Source organism: Eleginops maclovinus, chromosome 20, assembly GCF_036324505.1.
Source record: "Eleginops maclovinus isolate JMC-PN-2008 ecotype Puerto Natales chromosome 20, JC_Emac_rtc_rv5, whole genome shotgun sequence".
NCBI classification, from domain to species: domain Eukaryota; kingdom Metazoa; phylum Chordata; class Actinopteri; order Perciformes; family Eleginopidae; genus Eleginops; species Eleginops maclovinus.
Window position 1 is genome coordinate 20,986,461 of NC_086368.1, and position 25,476 is coordinate 21,011,936.

A 25,476-nucleotide genomic window follows, 5' to 3' on the forward strand; every position below is an offset into this window, starting at 1 on the left:
GGATTGGAGGTGTCCGGTATAGACGGCACCACAGCAGGGCCTAGGAGGTGAACTGGGACCTCTCCAAGTAGCAGTCCACTTTCCATATTTCAAGTCTGTTCGGGGACTTGAACCGGCGACCCTACGATTCCCAGTCCAAGCCCCTACTGACTGAGCCACTGCTGGACTGAGACACAACTCATCCAGTCGGCACTGTAAGGGGACTCTGTATTTATTCACATACATTACCCTCGTAATTTCATGTACACCTGTATGATATGAACAGAAACAACCTGATATTAAAACATACCTCTGTGTCACTCTCTTTAACCCTGTTTCAAAAAAGTCTGGTGGCAAGACCTTACCCAAGAAGATGGCAGCAGTGAGAGATGGACGTGTGTTGACAGTTTAACAGCAGAAGAAGAAATGACAGAGGAATCTCTGTTTCGCCTAACGTTTCAACTGAATGGCCCATTGATGTATGAAAAGGGACCTAATGAATGTTGCGTCGGCAGGACTACATTAAGTTTGCAGCGAGACCACGGTTATTACTGTTCAGTATCAAAGGACCCAATGCTTCAGCTATAATTGAATAACAATTGCGGAAATAAAAGACCAGAAGAAAAGTATGTATTATTAGATACGCAAAATATTGAATTTGTTTTATTTGGTTGTTTTGATTATGGTCAAGAAAAGGTATATATCATATTTTTTTAAACCCAACTTTAATTTCTTTATGTCCTATATACTAATACCTGCAGACATTACTGCACAAAAGCTGAACTGTGAAAACTAAAACCTCATTCATTCAATTGAAGGTTATTTATTTTATTTTATTTGCTTTTATGTTTTTCATCTTCTTTGCACTACATCACATTTACATTGCTTTGTTCGAATGGTTAATTTGTGTAGTTTAGGTTGTTTGCATAATATACAAATACACAAACGTGATAAGTCTTTAGTTATTTTAAGAGTTTGGTTCTGTTGTTTTTTGTAAAATACTATTGCCTTTTCATTTGCCAAAAAACATCTTCTGTGTGAACAAAAATAAAACAAGTTGTTGAAAAGTATCTCTTGATTCTCATCCACTGTGGATTTCTCTCGGCTGGAGATCTTTTCTTTATTCATTGAGTATGGCTGTTTCAGACGGAAATCATAAATATACACTTTATTGAATTATATTATATATTTAGCAAAATTAATGAACAGACATCTGCTGTTTGAAATTGCTGTAAGTATATAAGAAAACAACAAGCATCAAACACCATATACAAAATTAGAGACCCCAAAACAAATGAATTACTTACTGAACCAGAGGAAATAGAGAGAGCATTTAGGGAATATTATCAATCCTTATACACACAACCAGCAATGGCGGACGAACAGGCTATGAGAGACTTCCTGGACAGGTTGGATCTACCATCAATAGGGGAAGAGCAGAATAAACTATTGACTGCAAACATCACAGAGGAGGAAATGGAAAGGGCGATCCTTAGGATAAAAAACAATATATCTCCTGGTAGTGACGGATTCCCCTCAGAATTCTATAAAACCTTTAGACAAGAGTTGACCCCGATGCTGCTGGCTTCATTTAGACACACAATTAAAGAAGGGAAAATCCCTCCTTCATGGAGGGAGGCCATTATCACGACCATACCCAAAGAGGGCAAAGATAAAGAGCACTGTAGCAGTTATAGACCAATATCAGTACTAAATGTGGACTACAAGATGTACACTTCAATAATCTCCAAAAGATTTGAGACATTCATGACTGACATTATAGACGAAGACCAGACAGGCTTTATTAAAGGGAGACAGACACAGGACAACATTAGGAGAATGATACACATTGTAGAAGAGACTCAACGAACGAAGAACAGTGCTACTTTAGTCAGTGTAGATGCAGAGAAAGCCTTTGACAGTGTCAATTGGACCTACCTATATAAGGTGTTAGAAAGGTTTGGTTTCAATGAGGAGTCTGTCAAATGTATTAAGGCGTTATATCAAGAACCAACTGCTAGGATCAAGGCGAATGGTAGTCTCACAGACCCCCTTTGTCTGGGAAGGTCTACTAGACAGGGGTGTGGTCTCTCTCCAACTCTCTTTGCGATATATAGAACCATTGGCACAGGCGATTAGACAGAACCAAGACATCAAGGGGGTGGAGATGAACGGTACAGAACATAAGATAGGGCTGTTCGCGGATGATGTGGTAGCCTATTTGGAGCAACCCAGTGAGTCCTTCCCTGCACTGATGAATCTAATGGAGGAGTATGGATATTACTCAGGATACAAACTTAATGTTACCAAAACACAGATCTTGGCCATAAGCTATGCCCCGACACCAGAGTTGGAAGAGAAATACAAAATTAAGTGGAATGCAGAAACAATTAGATATCTGCGAGTGAACATCACACGGGGAGTGGGTAAGTTATATATTAAAATCAAGAACTTAGAAGGGATATAGGAAGATGGTCAACACTCCAACTGGATCTCAGTTCAAGGATAGAAATAATGAAGATGAATGTGTTACCAAGGCTACTGTACCTGTTCCAAACTCTGCCAGTAATGATACCAGAAAGTTTATGGAGTGGGATAGATGGATTTCCAGGTTCATTTGGGGGGGCAGGAGACCAAGGATCCGATATAACACTATGCAGCTTCCCAAGGACAAAGGGGGCATGGCAGTACCGAAACTGCAGGACTATTTCTATGCTGCACAGCTCAGGGCGGTAACTTGCTGGTGTAATAGAGATTATATAGCTAGATGGAAGGATATAGAAATGAAGGCAGAGACCAGCCCAGTACAAATACTAATGACAGACAGGGAATTATTTAAGAGGGAAGAGGAATTGTTGGACCCAGTAACCAAATTCACTTTGGGGATTTGGCACTTGATGGTGAGAAAGTACCAAATACAGACTGAAGCGAAGATTCTGAGGTGGATAACCCACGACAAGAGATTCAAACCGGGAATAAGCGATCGGGGCTTTGAGAGATGGGCACAAAGGGGTATTACATCAATATGTACATTAGTTGAGAGGGGGTTAATGCAGAGTTTTCAGGCTTTAAGTGAGAAATTTGATTTGAAGGCTAACAAACTATTTCGATATTTCAGGTAAGGGACTATTATTTAAAGGAGATAAAGATAGAAGAACCCAAAGAACAGAATATGATAATTAAAATAATGATAGGTGCATATGAAGGGAAACATTGTAGGGTAATCTCAGCTCTATACCAAGCTCTAGGTGCCAGTGAGGGTAATTCAACTGTGTATATTAAAGAAAAATGGGAAAAAGAGCTTGGAATAGAAATAACTGAAGATGACTGGTATAATGTGTGCAAGGTCCAACACTCAGCCACTAGCTCGAGGGTATGGCGGGAATTTGGATGGAAGAACATTGTAAGGTTTTTCATTACACCAAAGATTAAGGGGAGATACACACCAGATCAGAAATCATGTTGGAGGTTGTGTGGCCAAGAGGAGGCAGACCATACGCATGTGTTTTGGAACTGCCAAAAGATGGATGGATATTAGGAGGGAGTGTGGAGGGTGCTGAGGGAGATACTTGGATACGAGATACCAAAGACATGCTTGGTATTATATCTGGGGAACATCTCACAGGGGGATGTACAAGCAGAAGATAGATACCTGGTGAAAGTATTATTGGTGGCTACCAGGAAGGCAGTTACAAGGGCCTGGTATAAGGTAGACCCCCCAAATAAAGAACAGTGGCTGAGCATTGTGGAGGAGATCTATGACATGGAGAGGTTCACACATACCTTGAGAATGCGGGAGGGACAGTTTAAATTGAAATGGGAGAAATGGAAGGATTACAGAAGGGGCGAGGGGTGATACCACTAGTCTAGACAACTGAACAGGACAGAAGTGTTGCATTGTGACTGGATGAATGGACTCATAAGCTGTTAATGGACATGTTTTTGTTTGTGTTTTACTGTGTATAAATGTTTATAAATGAAAAAATCCTAATAAAAATTAAAGTTTCAAAAAAAAGAAATTGCTGTAAGTAATGTAAATACATATTAAAGATATTGCTGCTGGGCTAAAACGTCTGAATAATTTTCCTTCATCTAAAGTGTGGTTTTTAAAACTTTAACATTTCCCACAATTGCTTAACCTATAGCAAATACAGCTAAAATATTTGTAGTATTTGTGATGTACAGAATTTTTAAAACCATGATAAAAATAACTTTTTTTTTAGCAATTAACATTTCACATTTTGAATTTTAACCTTAATTTTTAACTAATATGTCAAATAAAATCTGATGGAAAGTAACAAGATATTAAGTGTTGTCCAATAACCTGTTTCCTTAAACAGGAAACAACAAACTTAGATTCCATTTCTTTTATAATTTTCTAAACATATACAAGTTAAATAAAATACAATAGGCTAAATGCTGCAGAGAATATTGCAAGTGATCAAGTAAATGTGAAAGTGTTCATCAATTCAGTTGTACCTGGTAAAGGTGGAGTTTCTTATAGCTTTTTACTGCTTGGTAACTTATCCCATAATATATCAAAACATTACATTGCATTTAACTGACACTTTTATCCATAATAAGTGCAATAACCCATAACGATTCAAACTATGGACAACAAGAACAAGGCTGACATATTCACTTCAAACAAGCAAGATCCTTGTTAGTGCTGGTGCATAAGTTAAACTCTTAGCTTGTGCTTTTTACATTTTTTTTAGTGTGGGAGAACTTGGGGCAGTTGAAGACCAGTCGGGCTGCTGCATTTTGAATTAGCTGCAGGGGTCCGATGGTACTTGCAGGTATACCAGCTAGGAGGGAGTTGCAGCAGTCAAGGCATGAGGGGACAAGAGCCTGGACTAGGACCTGTTCAGTTTTGTTTAGATTGAGCTTCAGGTGGTGTGCAGACATTCACTGAGAGATGTCAGCCAGACAAGCAGAGATACGTGCGACCACCTGGGTTTCAGATCGGGGAAATGATGGAATCAGTCTTGTGTCATCTGCATAGCTGTGGTAGGAAAAGCCATGAGTGTGGAGGAGAAACCAAGAGAGTCTGACACATATCCTCCGAAGTTACCCTGTAGCCAGTGGCGGCTGGCCAATAGAGGGCGCTAGGGCGCCACCCCACCACTCACCTCTCACCACATTTCCTTGAATAAGGCATAACAAAATTAAATAAAAATTAAATAACAAAATAAAAATATTTCAAAATATATGTATATATTTTTTTAGATGTGCAAGATAAATATTTCATAGTTAATGATGAGTAAAGTTGTTTCGTTCGTTGACATTGTCTGATTGGTGACGTATTTCCGCCCTGGGGCGCAGGAATCTTTGCCCATTCGCCTTATTCACCTGGCGGCCATTTTGAAACTCGAACGAGGCTGAGGGGTACACAAACCCGGAAGTTTGACTCCGACGCATACGATCTATGGAAGATTCAGCAGCACCAGCAATGGAAACTCCAGTGTGGACCACCAACCTTTCTTGTTTGCCAGAATTAACAATTCAAAATGTGGAGCAGTGGGCCAGTACCGACTGCTCCACACACACACACACACACACATACACTGAGTGTGCAGTGAACCTTCCTCGACCCTGGATACACTGCTCCAAGAACTGAGCAACTCTTATCTTATGAATGTTAATACTTAGCTTACCTTATCACTTACCTGATAGTTATACTGTCATTATACTATCATTGTCAACAAGCAATAGCAACATGCACCTAGCGCTGTCTGGCTTTGCTAATTTGAAACAAGATAATACTGTATTTGAGTAGATGAGGCTTATGTGATATTACATCAACTAGAGATAACATGTTAATGAGATAAAATCAACATGTTATTTTCAGTCAGACAGGGAAAGGTACATCGTTGATAAAACTCATAATGAACATTTAGCAAGCTGGTTTAAACTGTGGCACTGCTCTGCGAACTGAGCAGTTTGCCCACTTAGCACTATGATACCTGTATGTTGTACGGTGACTCATTTTTCCGCACCGAGGGAAAAGACCTAGCCCTCACAAATATGTGTGTTGGGCTCCTATTAACTGTCGATTAAATACATGTTAAGTTTTAAATAAAATCAAACATAGTACAGTCCATCCATCCATCCATATCACAGCTAAGGTTACTACCCCTAGCTGCTACACGCTAGCAGAAACTGAGGTAAATTAGCGTCCATTCTTACCTTCAATGTCGTGGATAAAACCTTCGATCCAGTTACTGTATCCTTTAATTAACACCGCCCGGGGGATGTTGCAGTCGGTACTGGCCCACTGCTCCACATTTTGAATTGTTAATTCTGGCAAACAAGAAAGGTTGGTGGTCCACACTGGAGTTTCCATTGCTGGTGCTGCTGAATCTTCCATAGATCGTATGCGTTGGAGTCAAACTTCCGGGTTTGTGTACCCCTCAGCCTCGTTCGAGTTTCAAAATGGCCGCCAGGTGAATAAGGCGAATAGACTCTCGTTAAAAGTTGTACATGCGCAGTAGCTCCTCTTCAATACAAGAGATAGGACGATGTTGGGGCGGACCTCTCCTGCGCCCCGAGCTGAAAGCAGCTGGATTTGGCGGCGGGGCTGACGTCACAACCTTCTGTCATAAAGTATGTGTATTGTCCACGTTATATATGATATATATTATTTAAATATATAGAGATAGAGATATATCTAGAGATAGATAGAGAGATAGATATAGAGATAGATAGATAGATATTTATTATATATGTATATTGGCCATCTGTATAGTAATATAGCACATCTGCATATTTGTTCATACTACATCTGTTTATACTATGCCAATTATTCCCACCTCTTTATACTGCCCTTATCTTTACATAATCACTCTTAACTGCATATACTGTACATACTCTATATATCGCACTTGTTTCTCTTTGCACTTCTATCTATCTATCTATCTATATATATATATATATCTATCTATAATGTTGTTTTTGTTGTTTTCATTTATGAAAATACACTCGTTTGATACCTTAGTACATGTATGCATGCTTTTTTTTATATATATACATTTTGGAGTTATAGCCCCCCCTGGAGAAAACTCCACCAGCCCACAGTGCAAATATAAACCAAAACATATAACATAAAAAGATAAGAGCCTAGAAAAAAAGGGGGGAGTAAAAAGGGGTATACAAAAAAAAACTAAGTAATACATACATATACTAGACACAATCAACACAATTTGACAGTAGTGCAAGTAGGTCTTTAGCGCAAATAATACTTAGTGCAAAGTACATTTCCGGTAGCAGCGGAGAATAGAAAGTGACTGGTGCTGGATGAGGGAAGGGTGTGTGAGGGAAGGGGGATTAATGTCCTGGTACATTTCCAGTGGGGAAAGTAGGGTAGACAGAGATGAGAGAGGGGGAGAGAGAGGGAGGGACGGAGAGAGGGGGAGCGAGAGGAGAGAGGGAGGGAGAGGAGAGAGGGAAGGAGGGAGGGAGGGAGGGAGGGAGGGAGGAGAGAGAGACAGGGAGGCAGAGCTGCTCGCTTGAGCTTCCTGATGTAGAGGCGTTGCTGGGCCTTCTTTGCCAGTGCAGCGGTGTTGTTGTTCCAGGTGAGGTCGTCTGTGATGGTCACACCCATGAATTTGGTGCTGCTCACCTGCTCCACAGCAGCACCATTGATGTTCAGAGGGAGGGGGGGTTGGGAGTGGGTTCTCCTGAAGTCAACAACAATCTCCTTTGTTTTCCCCCCATTGAGCAAGAGCTTGTTATTTTGGCACCAACGGGCCAGCTGGTTCACTTCCTTCCTTTAGTTAGTCTCAGGTGCGCAGGTGTGTTGTTCTGTGCTTCAAAGCTGTTGAGCTTGTTGAGCAGGAAGGTGCGACTGTCACATCACTTAGTGATGTAGCCTGTGACTGTCTCTGTGTAAGTGTATGTGTGTGTACTTGCGATACATTTCTACGATAACTCCGATTACAAGTACCTCAAACGTGTACATTGAAATTGCACACTGCATTTACCCTGTAGGCTACTGTGGATACATTACACCATGCAAATCATATTTTACATGTTGATGAACGTTTAGAAATGTCTCATAACAGGAAGTCAAAGTTGTATTTATAAAAATGATCGAGACTGCTCATGAATGCCGCATTACTCTTGATTGCATACAGTGCCGCCGCTCCCATAACGCGCATTACGCGCTGTGCGTAGGGCACCAAGTGTCGAGGGGGCACCACCAAAAATAGCCTAATGAAAAATCGTCATAATAATTATAAGGCCGAAATTATTTCAGTAGACTATAGAAATATGAGGCACTTTTTAGGCATACTACTCAAAGGTACCGATGGTGCCCCCCTCTCCCCTCCCCCCTCCCCTCCCCACTCACACAAACACAAACGAAAACACAATCTGCACAATCTGCGTCCCAAGCGCCCTGTGGGTGCCCTTGCTGTCAGTGGTCTTTTGGATTACTCGACATTTTTGGAAATGAAAAGGCAACAGGAGTCAGGAGCAGAAAAAAGAAAAAAGAGGAAACAGCGAGATGATGCCCGTGCATCACTTGCAGGTAAGTGTCCACGTTTAATCTTTCTTAAATACGGGAAATATGTGCAGCTAGTGTAAAGCTTAGCCTATGCATACACCTTGAACTAGCTGACGTTATTGCTAATGTTAGCAAACTCAAATATGTGTTATAACTTAGGCGCAAGCTAAATTGAGATTTTGCTGTTAAAAATTATAACTGCATTTTGCAAGTAACTGATGCCAGTTAGCCGTTACTTTACTTTAGATATTGAATAGTAGACAGTTTATGGTTTATTTTGACGTGACGGTGGCCAATACTTTCTCAGTAACAGTTAGCAGTCATTGCACTAGGTAGGCTAACAATTCTGGCTTCAGACCATTTATCACTGTGTGGCGTGAAATTAATAGTGTTTAGCCAGGCATTTAGAAAAGTTTACATAGCATTTGAGAAAGTATATTTTATTTTGGAGTTTGCAATGCCAATGCATAATAAACCCACGGCCATCTTTAGGATTGTCATTCGGTAGAATTCAGCAAAATAGGCTACAGTCTCACATAAATAAGGTTAGGTGTTCTATGTGCAATGGGACAGAAAAGGGTTCGTGATAATGTGAAGCCTGTAGCTACTGCTACAGCTAGCTTAGCTATAGTTTGGTAATAAAAAAGTTAAACTTTTCCGCGAATGTTTTTTTATTGGGGGGGGGGGAGGGCATCATGAAGGAATTATGCTTAGGGCACCAAAATGGCTAGCAGCGGCACTGATTGCATAACTATCAAGATCACAGGATCAGTTTGTTTTGGCACGCATGATAACATAATAGAATTCCACAGAAGGCTGTGGTATGCCTACCCTGGAAATCTGTTCACCGACACGTCACAAGATCAGGCCGATCTATTTAAATAGCACCAAGTTGTTCAAACAGGCACAGCAAACCTCAGCAGAGCTACACCAATGTTACCAACGGCAGGAACAAAAGCAGCCTTAGCAACCCTGAAAGTAAGTATTGTTAGAAAGAAACTGCTAGATGCATTTTTGTATAAAGTGCTGATAATATTTGATGTGATTTCTGACTGATTTATTTTTTCCTGTGCAGCAGGTGGTTTGTTCAATGCCTTCACACTGCTCCCAGTCTTTGCTACACCGTACTACACCCTCAGACACCATGGTTGAACACGAGGATCTGGAGTGTGTGGTGTGCTTCAATGAGTACGCTCGCAGAGGCCGTGTCCCACGGGTGCTGCACTGCGGACACACCTTCTGTGCGCCCTGCCTGGAGCAGCTGTCCCAACTGCAGGGGAACCTCCGCGGCGTCTCTTGCCCTCTGTGCCGCAGGATCACGTGCACCATGGCCAGCCTGTCCCTGCCTGGTGCCCTGTCGGTCAACATGGAGATCTGGGACCAGATAGTGGAGGAGAAGGTGGAGGAGAGGTTGCAAGCGTCGGCCCCGGTGGAGGATTTAAGCTACACTGAGACACAACTCATCCAGTCGGCACTGTAAGGGGACTCCGTATTTATTCACATACATTACCCTCGTAATTTCATGTACACCTGTATGATATGAACAGAAACAACCTGATATTTAAACATACCTCTCTGTCTCTCACTTTAGCCCTGTTTCAAAAAAGTCTGGTGGCAAGACCTTATTCAAGAAGATGGTCCGCTGTGTGCTGCAGCAGCGAGAGATGGACGGGGGTTGACATAACAGCATAAGAAGAAATGACAGAGGAATCTCTGTTTCGCCTAACGTTTCAACTGAATGGCCCATGGATGTATGAAAAGGGACCTGATGAATGTTGCGTCGGCAGGACTACATTAAGTTTGCAGCGAGACCACGGTTATTACTGATGACATCAGTGGCCGGCTTGAGGAGTCAACAACCTGATGATTCATTTATGATTTACCTATTGTTACAACACGTATTTATATTTAGATAAGAAATTTGAACTAAATATGGATTTGGTTGTTTTGATTATGGTCAAGAAAAATGTGTTTCATCATATATTTGGAAATGTACAAATCACAAACCCAACTTTACTTTATGTCCTATGTACATAGATATACATGTCCTACCTGCACACATAGTGCACAAAAGCTGAAGCTGTGAAAATTGAAACCTTATTTAATACATTTAAATATGTAATTTATTTAATTGGTTAGTTGTTTATGTCAATCTGATTGTTGTTCTACGCACTACTTCCCATTAACATTGCTTTGTTGGAATGGTTCATCTGTGTAGTTTAGGTTTATTTTCATAATGCAAAAAAAAAGAGCTGTGATTTTTCGTAAAATACAACTGCCTTTTTTTTTTTTGCCAAGAGATATTTTCTGTGTGAAAAAAGTGTTTCCGTTTGGGAGATTAATAATAATGTTCGAGTTACCATAAATGATCGGCATTTAAATAAAGTTGTTTAAAAATACCTTTATATTCTTGGTTGTTTATTTCTGTTGGATGGAGATTTTAATGAACAACAATATCATATATTTGACTTTTTACATAAATCAGTCACATTTAGTTTGACACCCACAGGCGTTCTTGTAATTATACTATATTAGAAATGTTTTTCACTGTATCTCTTTCCACTACATTTAGAGTATCCAACAGCAGCTTTTCCTCTAGTGTTTGATGGATTACACAGTGTTTTTGTCTGCAGCGTTTATCAACACTGGTGAGTTTATGGTTCAGTTATGGGCTTTGCTTAGAAGGCAATAAACCCCGCCCTTCAATTTTATTATAGAGGGATTGTTTAGCACGCACAAACAAAATACTTCAAGGTTGAGGTTCCCTGGAAAAAGCCTGAATGGCATCTTAAGATAGTGTCTGTGCCAGCTACTGCACAAACAGCAGCAATAATAACACACCTCAAGTCATACAGCAAAACTGCCATGCATAGTTTAATGCTGGAATCAGGTGAAGGAGCAATAAAACCAGCCATTGTGAATTTGTGGTTATTTTTATTGAAAACAGTGACAGTGGATTATTTGAGCTGAAACCTTTTTTCCCTGAATTAGTTCTACCAAACATCCTCTTAACTACACTATGTTAAGATGAAATACAGTTAAATATTCAGACATTACAACACAAAACTGATGCAAACACAACAGGGAACGATTTACTAAAAAGCTTTCATAACCCACAGAATCCATCCCGAGGCTCACCTCCTTTTACTAAAAGATGGTGGCGGGGAAAGCCACAAATTAGCTGTATCCAGACGAGACCTGTGCCCGCTACACACACTTGGTCATTATGTGAAGAACTGTTATTCAAAATATTATATTCAGATGTGAGTGAAATCAAAGGGGACATTTTTGCACATTTTCTGGGGTTAATACATCATGTACATTGAATGGACAGACCCATCTTAGCCTTATAAGAGACATAACTGCTAAAGTTGCTTCTCATCAGATAAAGAAACACAGAAGCCTATCTGCTAAATTATCTTATTTTCACAAGGACATCAGTGTGGGAGTTGGTTACAAATTCCTTCAGGGGAGAGAACTGGGCAAAATTCTGACTTTATCGATCATAAAACATTTCAAACAGGCCATAAATCTGTTTTAGTAAATGAGAAGGTCCTACACTAAGTATTCACAGATATAGAATATTTTTCGGTCCACATAAAACTGGATTTTTTTATATTTCAAGGAGAGTAAAGTAGGGAAGAAAGTTAATATTTTCATAAACAATTTAAAACAAAAGCTTGTCACGTCATTCCTCTGGATGGTTAACCCCTCTCCTCTGTACTTCATTAATACATTCAGCACTCAGTTGATGCAGTTAAAAAAAAAAGTTTCTATTGCATAAGGAACATGATTAAGCCTGGCTAAATACGGTCACTACAATAACAGACTATCACATGTGCACTTAAATTAACATGTATCCGTCACAGTTTGCACCACATCCTTTCTCTTATTCCACATCTTCTCTGACCTTCTTTTTCTTCTTCCTTTCTCACACTGACACAACATAATTTAAAACATAGTAAAAAGACATTTGTGAGTAATCAGACATGGGTTTAAAAGATACAGTCATAATACGTTAGCTAGAAAAACCCAGGGCCACTTTGGATTAGTGTGAAAACATTAAAACAAGGGGTCATGGGAAATGAATAATTGCAAATCTTTGTCAGCTAGCCCCTCACTAGCCGTGTGAGTCAGGCGTCTAAAAGCTCGCCTAAAGTGTCTTCGCAGCTTGTGACAGGAGGATAATCTCTCTTCACACCAAACCTCAAGATTATCAGGAAAAAACATTTAACACAATGCCATAATCATACATCTGGATAAGATGGGGATAAAATATGGGTTATAAACAATATTGTTAAAGGGAAAATAAACCAATATAATGTCAAATAATACCATTTTAAAAACGACCCTAAAGAGAGTGAAAATGAGTCGACGGAGAGTTGCCGCCTTGGAGTCAAAAGCAGCAAACAACAGTTATTCTACAAGATACAGTTTGAACTCCCTTTGTGATAGTATGTGGGAAGTAGATTTTTTTCTTTGTTAAAAGTGTGTGTGCCTCCCTATAGGTACGGGTACTGTGTGAGGCGCCGGGGGCTGAGCTGGTAGGCACTGTAAGCCTCGGCCCGGGGTGTCACGCTGACGTAGGGAGAGCCGGCGGCAAACGGGTGCTGGTAGGCGGCTGGCAGGCCGTGCAGCAGGCTGCTGACCGAATCCTTTCGACCAGCCGAGTCCCTCCGGGAGGAGGACGATGAGGTGTACGTTGCTGCATAGGCGGAGGGGGAGTGTCCGTGGGGGGCGTGACCACGGCCGAGCAGCTGCTCCATGGCCTGAGAGGCCGTGGAGAGGGCGGTGGAAGCCGGGTAGGCGTACAGGCCGGGGCCGGGGGCCGAGGCCAGGCCAGACACCTCGGGGAAGTTGTAGTGAGAGGAAACGACCGGAGGGAACGTCGGCTGGCGGCGCAGAGACGAGTCGCTGTGGGAGCGCTCCTGAGAGGAAGAAACCACCGGCTGAACCTGAAGAGAAACACAGCGAGGAGGAGGCAGGACATCAGCTGTGGGAGCAGGTTGGTGTGTGCCTGGACTACTTGTGCAGATGTTTGCTATGTTTTTATTAATACTGTTAATCTTTTATATTTATTTGTTCTTATTCACTTCATTGCGTTTTCTTTCTCAGTGCTCTTTCGGGCTTATTCTCATTTTATCTCATTTGTCTGGTTTTAATTCCATTTGTAAAGTACTTTTACAAATGTTTAAAAAGTGCTTTATAATGGAAGCTTACTATGCGTGTGAAAGGGGAAATAATGCGTGGTGTTCCACAGGTGCAAACATTTTCAAACCGTCTTTAAGATTTCCACGGAAGCAATCTGAATTTACTGGCAACAAAGCCCACACATGCTTTAAAGACTCATAAAAGGCTTTTCGATAGTTAGTTCTTAGTTGCTCGACCTGTTTTTCCTTCCACCCACTAATTTTTCCAATAAGCACCCGAGTCATTTTTGATGACAACCCGTCATTTACTTCCCCATACTTCTTTGAGATAATGACTGCAGTTTCTCTGTACATACACATGTCTACATACATTTTTTAACCTGTTGACATAAAGGGCAAATACAGGATTGATATTTATTGATTTATATGTTATCGGTAGCAGTGTTTGCAATACTGGTAACCGACAAGTTTACACCCGTGCACATTTAGTGCTGACAGCATATTCTAATACAACTTTAAAAAGACAGTGACGCATGTTAAAATGACAAATATAAACTCAGGATGATCCTCACCTGGCTCAGGTTTAAAGGGTGTGACTGGCTCGGCACCAGCCTGTTCCGCTCCATGCCCTCCCCGGAGCTGCAGGGCTGCCGGTTGGATGATCTCTTCGGTTTCATATAGTTCACTGGAAATAAAATGCATTATCAAGGTTAGTCACACCCAAAATAAAATCCCTCACCCACGGTAACACAAACAGATGACAGTAGGGGACTCACCGGTGTCCAGGCGTCCACGTGAAGCTGCTCCTCGCTCCGAGCCCTGGGTTTTGACTGAAGGAGCCACCACTGCCAAAGACTTGGCCTGGCGAGACGACGCGCTGCTAACTTGGTTCAGTGTGCGGGGGAGGGGAGTCAGAGGGCTGGCTGTGGACGAGTCCGAGTCGTGCACCGTCACACAGCTGATGACGTTTGTGCGCTGGCTCAGGCCGAGGCTAAGTATACGGAGAAACAATGTTATTTCTTCAGCAAATAAAAGAAAATTAATTAAAAATAATTCGGAGAAAAATAAAACAGTGACTGGTTATGAGGAGAGTCTTGTTCTCACCTGGCGGGATGAAACTTGCGCTCATCCTCGGTGTCCGTGTCGCTGTGAATGGTGATGATGCTGACCGCCGGGCTGGGCGTGTCGGAGATGACGATCGGCTGCGACCATGTGGCGCTGGTGCTGAGCGGGGGCACACCGCTGCTGCTGAGCAATGACGTGGCAGATATACCCCTAGGAAGAGAAACAAAAGCAAAAGTTGAGTTTTCCCACCCAAAGGAAACATGGTTTCAGCAGTGATGGCTCAGTCCTACTCGTTTTCAATAATGGTTGTTGCGTCACATCTGTGTGACAAACTACGGCTAGTAGTTCAAAAGTGTCAACCTCTCAGAAACGGCTTCAAGAGATCAACTATTGCTGTTCCTGGATGTGATGGCAGTTCTTTTAAGGCATTTGTCGTTTAGTGTGACAGTTGAGACGCTGCATGAATCCACCAACCTGTTTCTGTTCTCTCCACGTCTGGCTTTCACCTTCTTCCTCTCCTGCTGACTCCGGCCCTGGGCTGTACTCCTGTGATGGCCAAAGTTAAAAGTTAAAAGCAGGGACAACGCTCAAATCAGAACATGAAATATAAACACAAAGAGATCAAGTTTGTTTTAACTGACGCAGCTTTACATCCCTCGCTTCGCTCTGTTAATCCAGCAAACAGGACTAACGTACTTCCTATAATGCATGCACTGTACGCCCCACAGGGAAAAATACTCAGATCTTGTTCTTAAGTAAGAATGGAAATCCCAGAGTGTAAAAGTCCTGTATTGCAAATGTTATTCAATGTAAAATATACTTAAAGTACCAAAAGTCAAAGCACTCATTATGCAGATTGGTCCATTTCAGAACAATATATATGATAGGTTTCATAAATAAAGTGTTATCAAAGCTGGTAAAGGTGCAGCAGGCTTTAATGGCTGCACGGTAGCTTGTGTATTTACTCCATGTGTAACTAAAGTCTATTTAAGTTTTGAATACATCTTCATTAATCCAAATCTTCAAAGTAACTGAAGGTATTAAATAAATGTAGTGGACACTTAAGTGTCGAGGAGTACAAAGAAGCATTGAAATACTGAAGTAGTACTTAAGTATAGTACACGAGTAAATCTACTTAGTTACTTAAAGCACTGGTAACCACTAGAATAAAAAGGCGGTCCAATTTAATTGGTTGTGACATTTTTAAATTGATGACGAAAATCTAAAATATGGAAACCATAAGCTGGCAGTTCATAACTGAAACCAGTATGAGACTGATCAGTGGGGGACCGACCTCCAGCTGTGCCCCTGCTGCATGGCAGCGTCTGAGTGAAGTGTTTCCAGGGGGGACTCTGGAACATTGGACTGGTGGGCGGAGCTGTGGATGGCCACGCCCGGGACCTGCTGCCACGACGACGGGATGAGGATCTGCTGCGTGCCAGTGGGCCAGGCCTGCTGAGAGAAACAACAGACGCTCACACTTCAGTACATGTTCTATCAAGGATCGGGTATTAATGCGTAAACACAACTGATGTGATTGCTGGAATGGGCCAGACAGACTGAGCCATGCGGAGAAATAAATCCAAACAACAAAGAGGCAAAACCAAGGGCCAATCTCTTCCGCAGGCATAAGCACAGAGATAGATAAGCAAGCAACTCTTCCCAAGCCATTCCCTTATTAAAGCATTGCCCTGCAACAAAAACGCACCAGATAAGATCATGCAAAGCACAAACAATGAAGCACTGTAAACAGTCGGGGATAAAGAAGAGTACACAGGAGCACGGAGCCTGCTGAAGAAGAGACGCTATAGAAAGAGATTAGTTCAGTCCCCTGATGCCACGCAGTCTGCTGATCAGCTGTGTGGGGAGAAGGCGTGCCGCATGTTTGGGGGCTGAAACAAAAGATGTGTGTCAGAGAGTCTGGGGGGGGGGCTTTATAGCTGCAACCTCCTTTTCTGAAACCAAGGAAGGACGGGACAAGGGAAGCTGCAAGCAAAGCGCAGACCAACTCAGCAACACATGCGCTCCATGCCCTCAGCACACCTATGGGGAGAGACTGTGGGGGGTGGGGAGTGAAAGAGTGTGTGAGTGGTATGGGGAGGGGCTGTGCTTTAGAATGGAAAAACAATTTGTCAATTCTGATTTAATATCAAAAGGGGATTTTAAAATAATAATCAAAGGACGATGGTGAGTCCAGGATGATAAAATGTTAACAAAATAAGAACCAAGCGACCATAACAAGTCTCCATGTGATGTGATGTGAAAAAAAGAGTAGCCCCAGACAACATGTGGCACAGAGGGGGGGAAATAGCAACAAGAAAATGCAGAGTGGGGCAGGATAGAGATGGCTTGGTTAGTCGTAGTGTGTGTGCGTGTTTCTTCCTTGTTGCTTTACCAGCACTGTGGCTGTGTGCTCCAGGAGGGTGGGCCGACCCACCCCGCCGCCCAGCCCGAGGGGCAGTGAGTACTGGGGTGCTATGCCTGCTGAAGGTGGGTGCAGCGTGGCCACCATCAGGGGTGTGCAGGAACCCTGGAGGAGGGAGGAAGGGGAGGGAGGATAGGGGAGGGTAGCGTTAGGAGGAATGTCCTTCAGAAGGCTGTTTCTGAGGAGACGCACACTGGCACCGCGGGCCGTCTGGACTCCTGACCTCTGCAATGTGCAGACCTTAATCCTACGTTTAGTAAATCACAATTAAATCGCTTTTGGAGCCTCCCGCATTAAACATCTGGCCCTCGTCCCAGACAGGAGACTGGGAAAAGGAGAGGCCTGGTCCTGGAAGAAAGGCTATGCTGTTGAAGTGACAGCTTTTGTTACTTCAAAAGGTCAACGGTACAACTGTAATTAAATAAACAACAACTCCACTGGAAGCAAACCATATTACTGAAGAAAAAGTCTCAACCTGCTTCTCACTAAACATTGGCTGGCTTAGCTGGCAGCAAAAAGAGGGAGGGGGGCAGGAGAGGACAACCCCAACGGGAAGACGTTTTGGATGCACTCAGTGTGTACATGAATGAGCCAAACTGGGCCACCACTGTTCTCAGATTGGCCCTTAATGACATGATTTCATTTTTTCTGCAACTCTGGGCTTTGGTTTTTGAACAGATCACAAAAATGTGCAAATCATGGAAATCTGTATGGAACTGCTGAAATTGACATCTACATGCCCCTTCCCACATGTAAAATAACATCCAATAGTTTGGACACAGGCGAGCAAGCGGTCACTCCCTCTCATCGTTAGCAGAGGCTCCAGTCTGAAGGGCGGCTGCATTTACTACATTGAACGAGAAAATACCACGGAATAACGTTGAAAAATAAAAGTATCAGTTGCACTTCCTGCGATACGCCCATGTCTCTCTCAATCGGCCATACATGCACTCTTCCTTTTAGACTAAACCTCCAGAGTCTTACCTGTGTGAGCATACTGGGCTGGATCTGCAACGATTGCGCAGACTGGTTCTGAGGTACTATGGGTACAGAGTTCTCCATCCTCACAGGGAAACTGGAGCCCTTACTGGATGGCTGTAGCCCTGAAAACAAAGTAACACAAGCGCAAGTTTAAAATAAGAAAAAAAAGTATCCCTGAAAGAGTGGGATGTTGTGGTATATAAGCATCTTATGAACATTCATAATCTGCACAGACAAGCCTTCAACTATAGTGATCATAAGTAAGCAGTAATTAACACTAATCAACATATTAGTAGTGACAGCCTGACACCAAAAGAATTGAAGTGAGGAAACACTTCATTATAATCAAATTTTGACGCTGCTGCAACCCTTCCTGTTGTGTTTCTCAGTCTTGCATCTTCCTCCTTTACCTTGGATAGTGGAGGGTGGGCAGACGATGAGGGTCTGCTGGAAGGGTTCTGTCTGGCTACACAGCCCAGCAGCACGCGTTGGGATCGGGACGCTCTGCTGAGTGAGCCCGGGAATGTTGATGGTTGCCTGCTGGTACAGAGCGGGCTGGTAGTTCAGCAAAGGCACCGCTCCCCCCGCAGACGGCACCTGGGGGAGGAATTGAAGAAGACCATTGATTAAAGCTAGAAGGGATACGTGTTTGTGGACAGAATGAGCAGCAATTTCTTCATTTTCAAAGACCAACGAAACAAAATGATGTAACTATGTCTGTCTGTTTCTGAACTAGTCATAACTGTGCTCACATATTCAATTGACCCATATGAAGGAAGGAAAAGTTAATCAACGTAACCACGAGATGTCAGTGAGCATTCAGTCTCGAATACACGCAAAATACTAGCCTGGGTCAGTGACGTGCGTGATAAGCTGTGGACAGACACACGCACTACTGACCAAACGCATTAGCTCCATCTGACAGACAACGCTGAGGGCTAAAACTCCACAACCAGTGCTTCTCAAGGTCATTTGGAATCACACTGCAGGGCCTTCTCCCTCACAGTCCATTCTAGGCGATCATTAGCTGCAGCTCGGTAATGTTTAGTTTGTTGGAGTAAGTGCTTGCAAAACGGACAGATTTAGTTTTTCTAATTTAATAGTACGTTTACGTGGCAGAGAGTAATTCATGAGAAACTGCCTCCCTATAACATTAGTAACATTCAGAGAGAGTGCATAGACAGATAATGGTAAAAAATCCATTAAAAAAGGAACAGCTGAGCAAGATTTCCAATTCTGAGCAATTACACAATTATGACTGGAAGAACAAAACATTTTGATTGCTTTGAATTTTGTATATTGTGTTGACCCAGTGTTGGGGAAGTGACGCGTCGTACCTGGTTATGCTGGTTGAGTTGGCTACTGAAGGTAACGGTGAGGTTGCCGGCGGCAGCACTGGGCACTGCGTTGGTGGAGTACAGGGATTTGCTGCTATCGTAGGAGCTCCGGCGCTTACAGATCTCCATGTTCTGGAAGCAGGACTTCACGCTGGAGAGGGAGGAGTAATGTTGTGTGAGAAATAACATTCACATAAAGACAACATATAAGAACATCTGCAGGTCCCACGTACTGCGAGCTGTGGGGGTAATCCATGAGGTGGCTCATTGTGACAAAGGGGTGACCCAGAGTCTTAGTAGGCGTGATCCTTTTGTCGGCATCCAGACGGAGCATCCGCTTCAGGAGGTCTATAAACTCTCGTCTATCAGCCTTCTCTGCTAACATGTCCGTGCCCTCCAAATGAGAAGACAGGTTGACCTGGAATACAAAATATAAAACGCCCAGATGAATCAAACAAATAATAAGAGATAGAGGTAAAGGGGTTAAGAGCATAGTGTTTTATTTTAAAAGATGTTATACTTAAAAACTATTTACCTGCATCATGTCATCCAGACAGTTGAAGATGTACTTCCTGGCCTCCTTCGACTTGATACCCATCTCCATTTCATGCTCTGACGGGGTCTGGAAAATATGAAAAAATCATGTTTGCTTGATATTTTTGCCAAAGCTAATAAAATAAACATTAAGTTATATGTGTAAAAGTTGAATATTGACGTAAGGAATGAGCATCTAGATTAGTTTATTTTTTTAACATATTGATTCAGTTTCTGGTAACCTTAATAAATCAGTTATAGCCTTGTAATAAGCAGATACTATGAGGTTATATTAACCTTAAGCCTCCAGAGTGGGTAGCTGGAGTCAGGTCCTCGATTGAAGAAGCGACTGGTCTTTGTGCCAGCGCTCAGCAGGTACTCGGCAGGCAGGCCTTGAGTCTGAGAAATGTAACGGATCTGGAAAAGGGAAAACATATTCAAGTTTTAGAATCAAAGTGAGTGAGTACAACTCTTACAGTAGGTAGCTTGTTTCTCAGCAGCATGTTGGCATCTCTTGATTTATAGATAATGAGCAGCTCTCAATAGGACTTTCATCTACATTATTTCCATGACACGCCATCAACTGAAAGCTGGCAGCCTATATTTTATCTCATAGGTTATCCTGCCTTTTTCAGGGATTTTTCTTTCCCAGTTAAGGTCTGGGCTACACTAATATTGGTACTGACCTGGTCGTACTCAGAGGCTCCCGGGTAGAGAGGCCAACCCAGAAACAGCTCAGCAATCACACAGCCCAGAGACCACATGTCGATGGCCTCACAGAACGGCAAACCCAAAATGATCTCTGGAGCCCTAAACAGTGAAGAGGAAATTAACCAATTAGTACCAAGAAGGTTGTGTCATAGTAACATGGCTTATTTCAACTCATCCTGATTAGTTAACAAGGAAACAAGTATTTAGATGAATTTAAAGAGACTGGATTTATTTGCACGAACCTGTAGTAGCGCGACTGTAAGTAGGTCGAGCAGACAGCTTTGGACACATGACTCGCTGAGCCAAAGTCAATGACCTTCACCCTGTAGGGCTGTCTGAGGGGGTCCACCAGCATGATGTTCTCTGGCTTCAGGTCTGCATGAATCAGACCGAGGCTTTTCAGTTTCATCAGCGCTGTAGCCACCTAAAGAAAACAAACACACACACTTTTATTCAGCGGCATATAAATGAAAGGTTGAATCTGCAAATCAAAATGAAGTAATAATAATAATGGGTTATAACAAAGTTTAATGAATGCCTGCGGGGCCCACCTGTTGTAGTATGGGTCTGATGTGCCGCAGGGGGAGTGGGCTGAACTTGCTATGCTTGAGAAAGTCGTACAGGTTCTGCTCGAGCATCTCGAACACCAGGCACGTGTGGCCCTTGTGTTGGAAGCATTCATATGAGCGCACAAAGTTGTACTCATCCGCGTTCTCTGCGCTCAGCCGGTTCAGGATACCCACCTGTTGCAAGATACAAATAACACCGCTTATTAGTCGATTATACCTGGTTCAATTAGGTTTCATAATAAGAAAAATGAAAGTGAAAGTGTGAGGAATGGCTCAATACTGCTGTGGTACGGCAGTTACAGGTTTCATTTACCAGTTGGCTTAAAAAATGGTTGATAATGTTGCCTGTCAACAACAGCAGCGACAACAAGGTAGCATTTGTGAAACAACTCCAGGTAACATGACAAGTCAATTAGAATTTAATCCAGTATTGGAACAAATGTATCCTGTGTCAGAAATAATGGGGGAAAAGAGCAAAAGCCACGGCAAAATTCAAGGTATTTCCCCATAAAAACACAATCAGAGGCAACATCGGGGGCGGAAACGGGCGAAAAAATATGTTTTTATTATGTTTTCAACAGTTAGGGGAAAAGAATGCTTTCATGTTAAACTGTAATTAAGCTTAGAAATATGCGAGTTGGATTGTCTCATTACTCTGGAAACTTTGACTCCGTTCAAGATTTCTTCAGCTAAATCCACGATCAATCTTACACACAGCACTTTAATATTAATTCTGCGAGACAAGAAGCTCTCTGCCAACGATGTCAAATGAAACCAGTAACCATGAGTTATTAAAAAAAAAAAGTAGTAGGATGCACAAATGAAGTATCAACAAAACCGTGTTACCTCAATTTGGCCCTGACGAGCGTAGGAAGGATGGTTTTTCAGGATCTTGATTGCCACAATCTCATTGGTGCCCCTCTTCCAGCACTTAGCCACTTGTCCGAACGTGCCTCTTCCTAAAAACTCCAGCACTTCATAGCTGCAGGACACGGAGCAGAGGATCTCGTGCTGCACCAGCTGATAGTCCCCTTCCCCGTTGGAGCTGCTGCTCTTGGTGGTTGGAGCAGAGTGGGGTATAGACTGGCCTGTGCCTCCTCCGCCACCGCCGGTACGGGTGGAGTACGCTGCTGCAGGGGCTGAGAGCTCCTCCAATATTTGTACACTGCCACAACCGCTTCCGCTGCCTTCATTGGTTTCCTCGATCTTTCTCTTCTGCCCGTGCCTGTGCCCCCTTGTTTCGGAGGCCGTCTCTGTGTGAGCGTAAGAGGAAGACGTGGCCTGCTCCGCCACTCGCCGACTGGATCCACGCGGAAGACTGCCGGTGCTATCAGCGGCTCGCACCACCACTTGACCTCTTGAGCCGGGCGCCGCAGGGGGGAAAACCAGGGATGGTGCAAAGGGTGCCACGGCCATGGCTGGGGTAAAGGTGTATGCAGACTGGCCCGCTATGGAGCTGTAAGCTTCGGAGGTGGACACGTCCCAAACATTACTCTCCACCTTCACCTTCTTAACACGGCAAAAGGCACTGGAGGAGATGGAGGGGGGAGAGAAGACCTGCAGCTGAGAGCTCATCGCTGAAAAAAGATTAATGTGGATTAGATAGAGATTAATAAAAACAACAAAGAAATAAGATACTGTAAAAACCTCTTAAAATGATGAATAAAGGTTACAATATGTGTTGATTTACTGCTGTGCAACATAACCTGTTTATTTGGTTTACAGCAACTAATTCAACAGTCTATCCCATTAATATTAATGGATAAATAATACATACAACTCTCAATATAATTCAAAACACCTTAACAGCACCTCACTAAATGACCGTAAATTTGAACTTCCTCAGTAAAATAGTTTCAACTGAAACGATTAAAGGATTGATATATTACTCCACTGACCAACACATTTTAGGAAACTGTATTGATCATCAATTCTTTTATCAACAATTCTTTCTATGGTTTTAGCTCAAATGTGAGGTTTTACTTCAAATTGATAGTAGGATGAAAATCTTTCCGTTTTACTATGCTGGCAGGACAAAACAAGGACTATCAAGGAGTCCCCTCGGCTCTGAGAAATTGCAATGGTATTTTAAAAACATACTGAATATTTGATCAATTTAAATCAGCATATTCAAATGGTAGTGAAAATAGTTAACTGAAAACCTCCCTGGACATGTATTAGCTTCATGAATGTAGGGTTGTATTGCTGCATATTAGACAGCAATACGTTCAGTTAGCTGTCTCTTTAAAACAGGAAACAGACGACCACCAACAAAACAAACTGTCAAATACCCCACAAACCACTCAACACATAATTATAGATAATGCAAGGTATTATCTGAAAGGTTGGTCCCAGACTGCAAATTACAATAAATAAACTGTTTATATTATAGTTATTAGATGGCACCTTGAAGGAATTAATTTCCTGATGGTGTGTAAGTTTGCTGCATACAAAATAATGTCATATAGGATGTGTAGAAAGACAGAAAATAAAGATTTCCCTTCAATTATAAATGCAAACGTGTAATAATGGATGCAACGTAGATTAGGCAAGCAGCAGGAAAGACTAAACAACTTTATGTCATGACAACATACCTCTATAAACTAAACCATTGTTGCACAGCCGGTGTTATGCAATGATTAACTGGGATCCAATAAGGTGGACCCGTGTGTAATGATCCCCGGTTGAAATACACGTTCTAGTTAGAAGAAAAGCAAGTCAAAATATATATTTTAGGAATGCGAAAATACAAATGAGCTGTGTAACTGCGAGATAAGAGCTGTCCCATTTTTTTACTGTCTATGGTTCTGACAGGGAAACTGTGATGGACCATAGTGGAAATCAAACTACTGTCTTCAAATGTTACCATATCCTAAACAGATTTGGTAGACAAGTTATACATTTGGCCTTCACCTTGTTGACCATCTGCATGACACAGATTGACTTTAGTATAGAATCAACAAGGAAAATATGACTTGACTCGCAAATGCTAACAAGCTAACGCGTTAACTTCGTGAACATATTGTGTTTAACGAGCATTAGCATATTTCACAAACATCACATTATGTTAAATAACACACACTGCATGAAAGGGAACATTTGATTTGATAACATATGTAAAATACCGGTGTGGATGTTGTTGCAGCGTCGAAAAATGGGGCTTCGTCCAAGCTTTAAATCCCACTGCAGTCTGCTGGAGCAGCGTTATCCGATTAGCTTCCGCTAGCCACAGTCAGATGCTAGCTAGGCCTGCATTGTTTCTTGAACCGATGGAGAGCTAGACAGCAGCAGAAGGCGTCACAGTTCCGAGTTTTCACAACAAAAACACACATGTGTCATTGTATTATTAAGTAAAATCCACTAGTGCTAAAAAATATGTACATTCGTTGATTTGAACATTATAAATTCTATTCTAAAACCGCCTGTCCTGAAGCAGCAAATCCCCTTTTTCACCGGAACAACCACGTCCTTATATCAGCTGCGATTCCTACGTAATTTCCGGTATTTACCGTAATAACTAAGGTTGGGCACGCGAAGCACACAGAGACGAGCACAATTTCTTACAAAATTAGCATCTAAGGCTGGCTTGGTGGAGATATAATTTGACAACTGTTAAAACATGGCCACATGACCGACTATTTTGGGTCAAGTGACATTTGATATCGGTTTAAACATCAAAAAAGGCTCACATTACGGTAAAGAGAAATTGAAGTGACGTAATGTTAAAAAAAAATACCAGTGATTTTCCGGCAGGACCAAAATGTTCCACACATCCCCGGATAAACCATGTTAATTTACCGCTATTGTCTGTATAGGAAATCCAGTATGTGGCAACTGTGGAGGGGAACACACATTTGAAGAGTATGAAGATAATGTGCAGCAGAATGTTAAAAGTCAGGAAAAACACGAGTTAATTAAATATTCAAGAAACTTGGCATAGGCAACATGAGCATTTGTAATCAAATGTTACCAAAATGTAAGCAGAGATAGGGGAGAGGGCAGTTTAGGCTGTACTATTTGTGAAACTGGCATTACAGTGAAGAGGTTTGGGAAAATAGACTGATCTGAAATTTGGGTAATATTGTTATATAAAAAAATGTAACTTTTAAAATTCTTGTGGAAGGACTTTGATTAGAGATATAAGAATACATTGCATATTTAGGGTGTCATCCAATTGCTTTAACACTCCCTGTCTTCAAATGAATGGAGGAAATACTAT

The 25,476-nt window shown here is 42.1% G+C and overlaps 2 protein-coding genes across 5 annotated transcripts; one reads left to right on the plus strand and one right to left on the minus strand.

The window, feature by feature from the left end:
• Positions 1 to 9,327: 9,327 nt before the first annotated feature.
• Positions 9,328 to 10,884, plus strand: LOC134882395 (RING finger protein 224-like). Its single transcript, XM_063910042.1, has 3 exons — positions 9,328 to 9,463; positions 9,561 to 9,961; positions 10,077 to 10,884. Exons 1-3 carry the CDS (start codon positions 9,419 to 9,421, stop codon positions 10,162 to 10,164), a joined length of 534 nt encoding a protein of 177 aa, XP_063766112.1. The 5' UTR covers positions 9,328 to 9,418; the 3' UTR covers positions 10,165 to 10,884.
• A 515-nt stretch (positions 10,885 to 11,399) lies between these two features.
• hipk1b (homeodomain interacting protein kinase 1b) lies at positions 11,400 to 24,717 on the minus strand. Of its 4 annotated transcripts, none has more exons than XM_063911493.1 (18): positions 24,383 to 24,717; positions 22,104 to 22,834; positions 21,240 to 21,431; positions 20,931 to 21,112; positions 20,664 to 20,787; positions 20,275 to 20,394; positions 19,979 to 20,065; positions 19,677 to 19,861; positions 19,444 to 19,594; positions 18,517 to 18,703; positions 18,110 to 18,228; positions 17,096 to 17,230; positions 15,995 to 16,152; positions 15,175 to 15,246; positions 14,740 to 14,910; positions 14,412 to 14,626; positions 14,208 to 14,320; positions 11,400 to 13,440 (listed from the first exon to the last, which is right to left on the minus strand). In XM_063911493.1, exons 2-18 carry the CDS (start codon positions 22,830 to 22,832, stop codon positions 12,988 to 12,990), a joined length of 3,393 nt encoding a protein of 1,130 aa, XP_063767563.1. In that variant the 5' UTR covers positions 22,833 to 22,834; positions 24,383 to 24,717; the 3' UTR covers positions 11,400 to 12,987. The 4 variants fall into 4 exon arrangements, with proteins under 4 accessions (XP_063767563.1, XP_063767562.1, XP_063767565.1 ...); XM_063911492.1 differs by having other exon boundaries at positions 15,995 to 16,155; XM_063911495.1 differs by lacking the exon at positions 17,096 to 17,230.
• Between the last annotated feature and the right edge of the window lie 759 nt (positions 24,718 to 25,476).

What these genes read in the sequence shown, in the direction of transcription:
- LOC134882395 (XM_063910042.1), top strand. Translation starts at nt 9,419, where the DNA reads ATGTTACCAACGGCAGGAACAAAAGCAGCCTTAGCAACCCTGAAA. An exon ending in CAGCCTTAGCAACCCTGAAA is followed by an intron (nt 9,464 to 9,560) that starts GTAAGTATTGTT and finishes TTTCCTGTGCAG; the next exon opens with CAGGTGGTTTGTTCAATGCC. An exon ending in CAACTCATCCAGTCGGCACT is followed by an intron (nt 9,962 to 10,076) that starts GTAAGGGGACTC and finishes CTCTCACTTTAG; the next exon opens with CCCTGTTTCAAAAAAGTCTG.
- hipk1b (XM_063911492.1), bottom strand. Translation starts at nt 22,832, where the DNA reads ATGAGCTCTCAGCTGCAGGTCTTCTCTCCCCCCTCCATCTCCTCCAGT. An exon ending in CTCGTCAGGGCCAAATTGAG is followed by an intron (nt 21,432 to 22,103) that starts GTAACACGGTTT and finishes ATCTTGCAACAG; the next exon opens with GTGGGTATCCTGAACCGGCT. An exon ending in GTCTGGATGACATGATGCAG is followed by an intron (nt 19,862 to 19,978) that starts GTAAATAGTTTT and finishes TTTGTATTCCAG; the next exon opens with GTCAACCTGTCTTCTCATTT.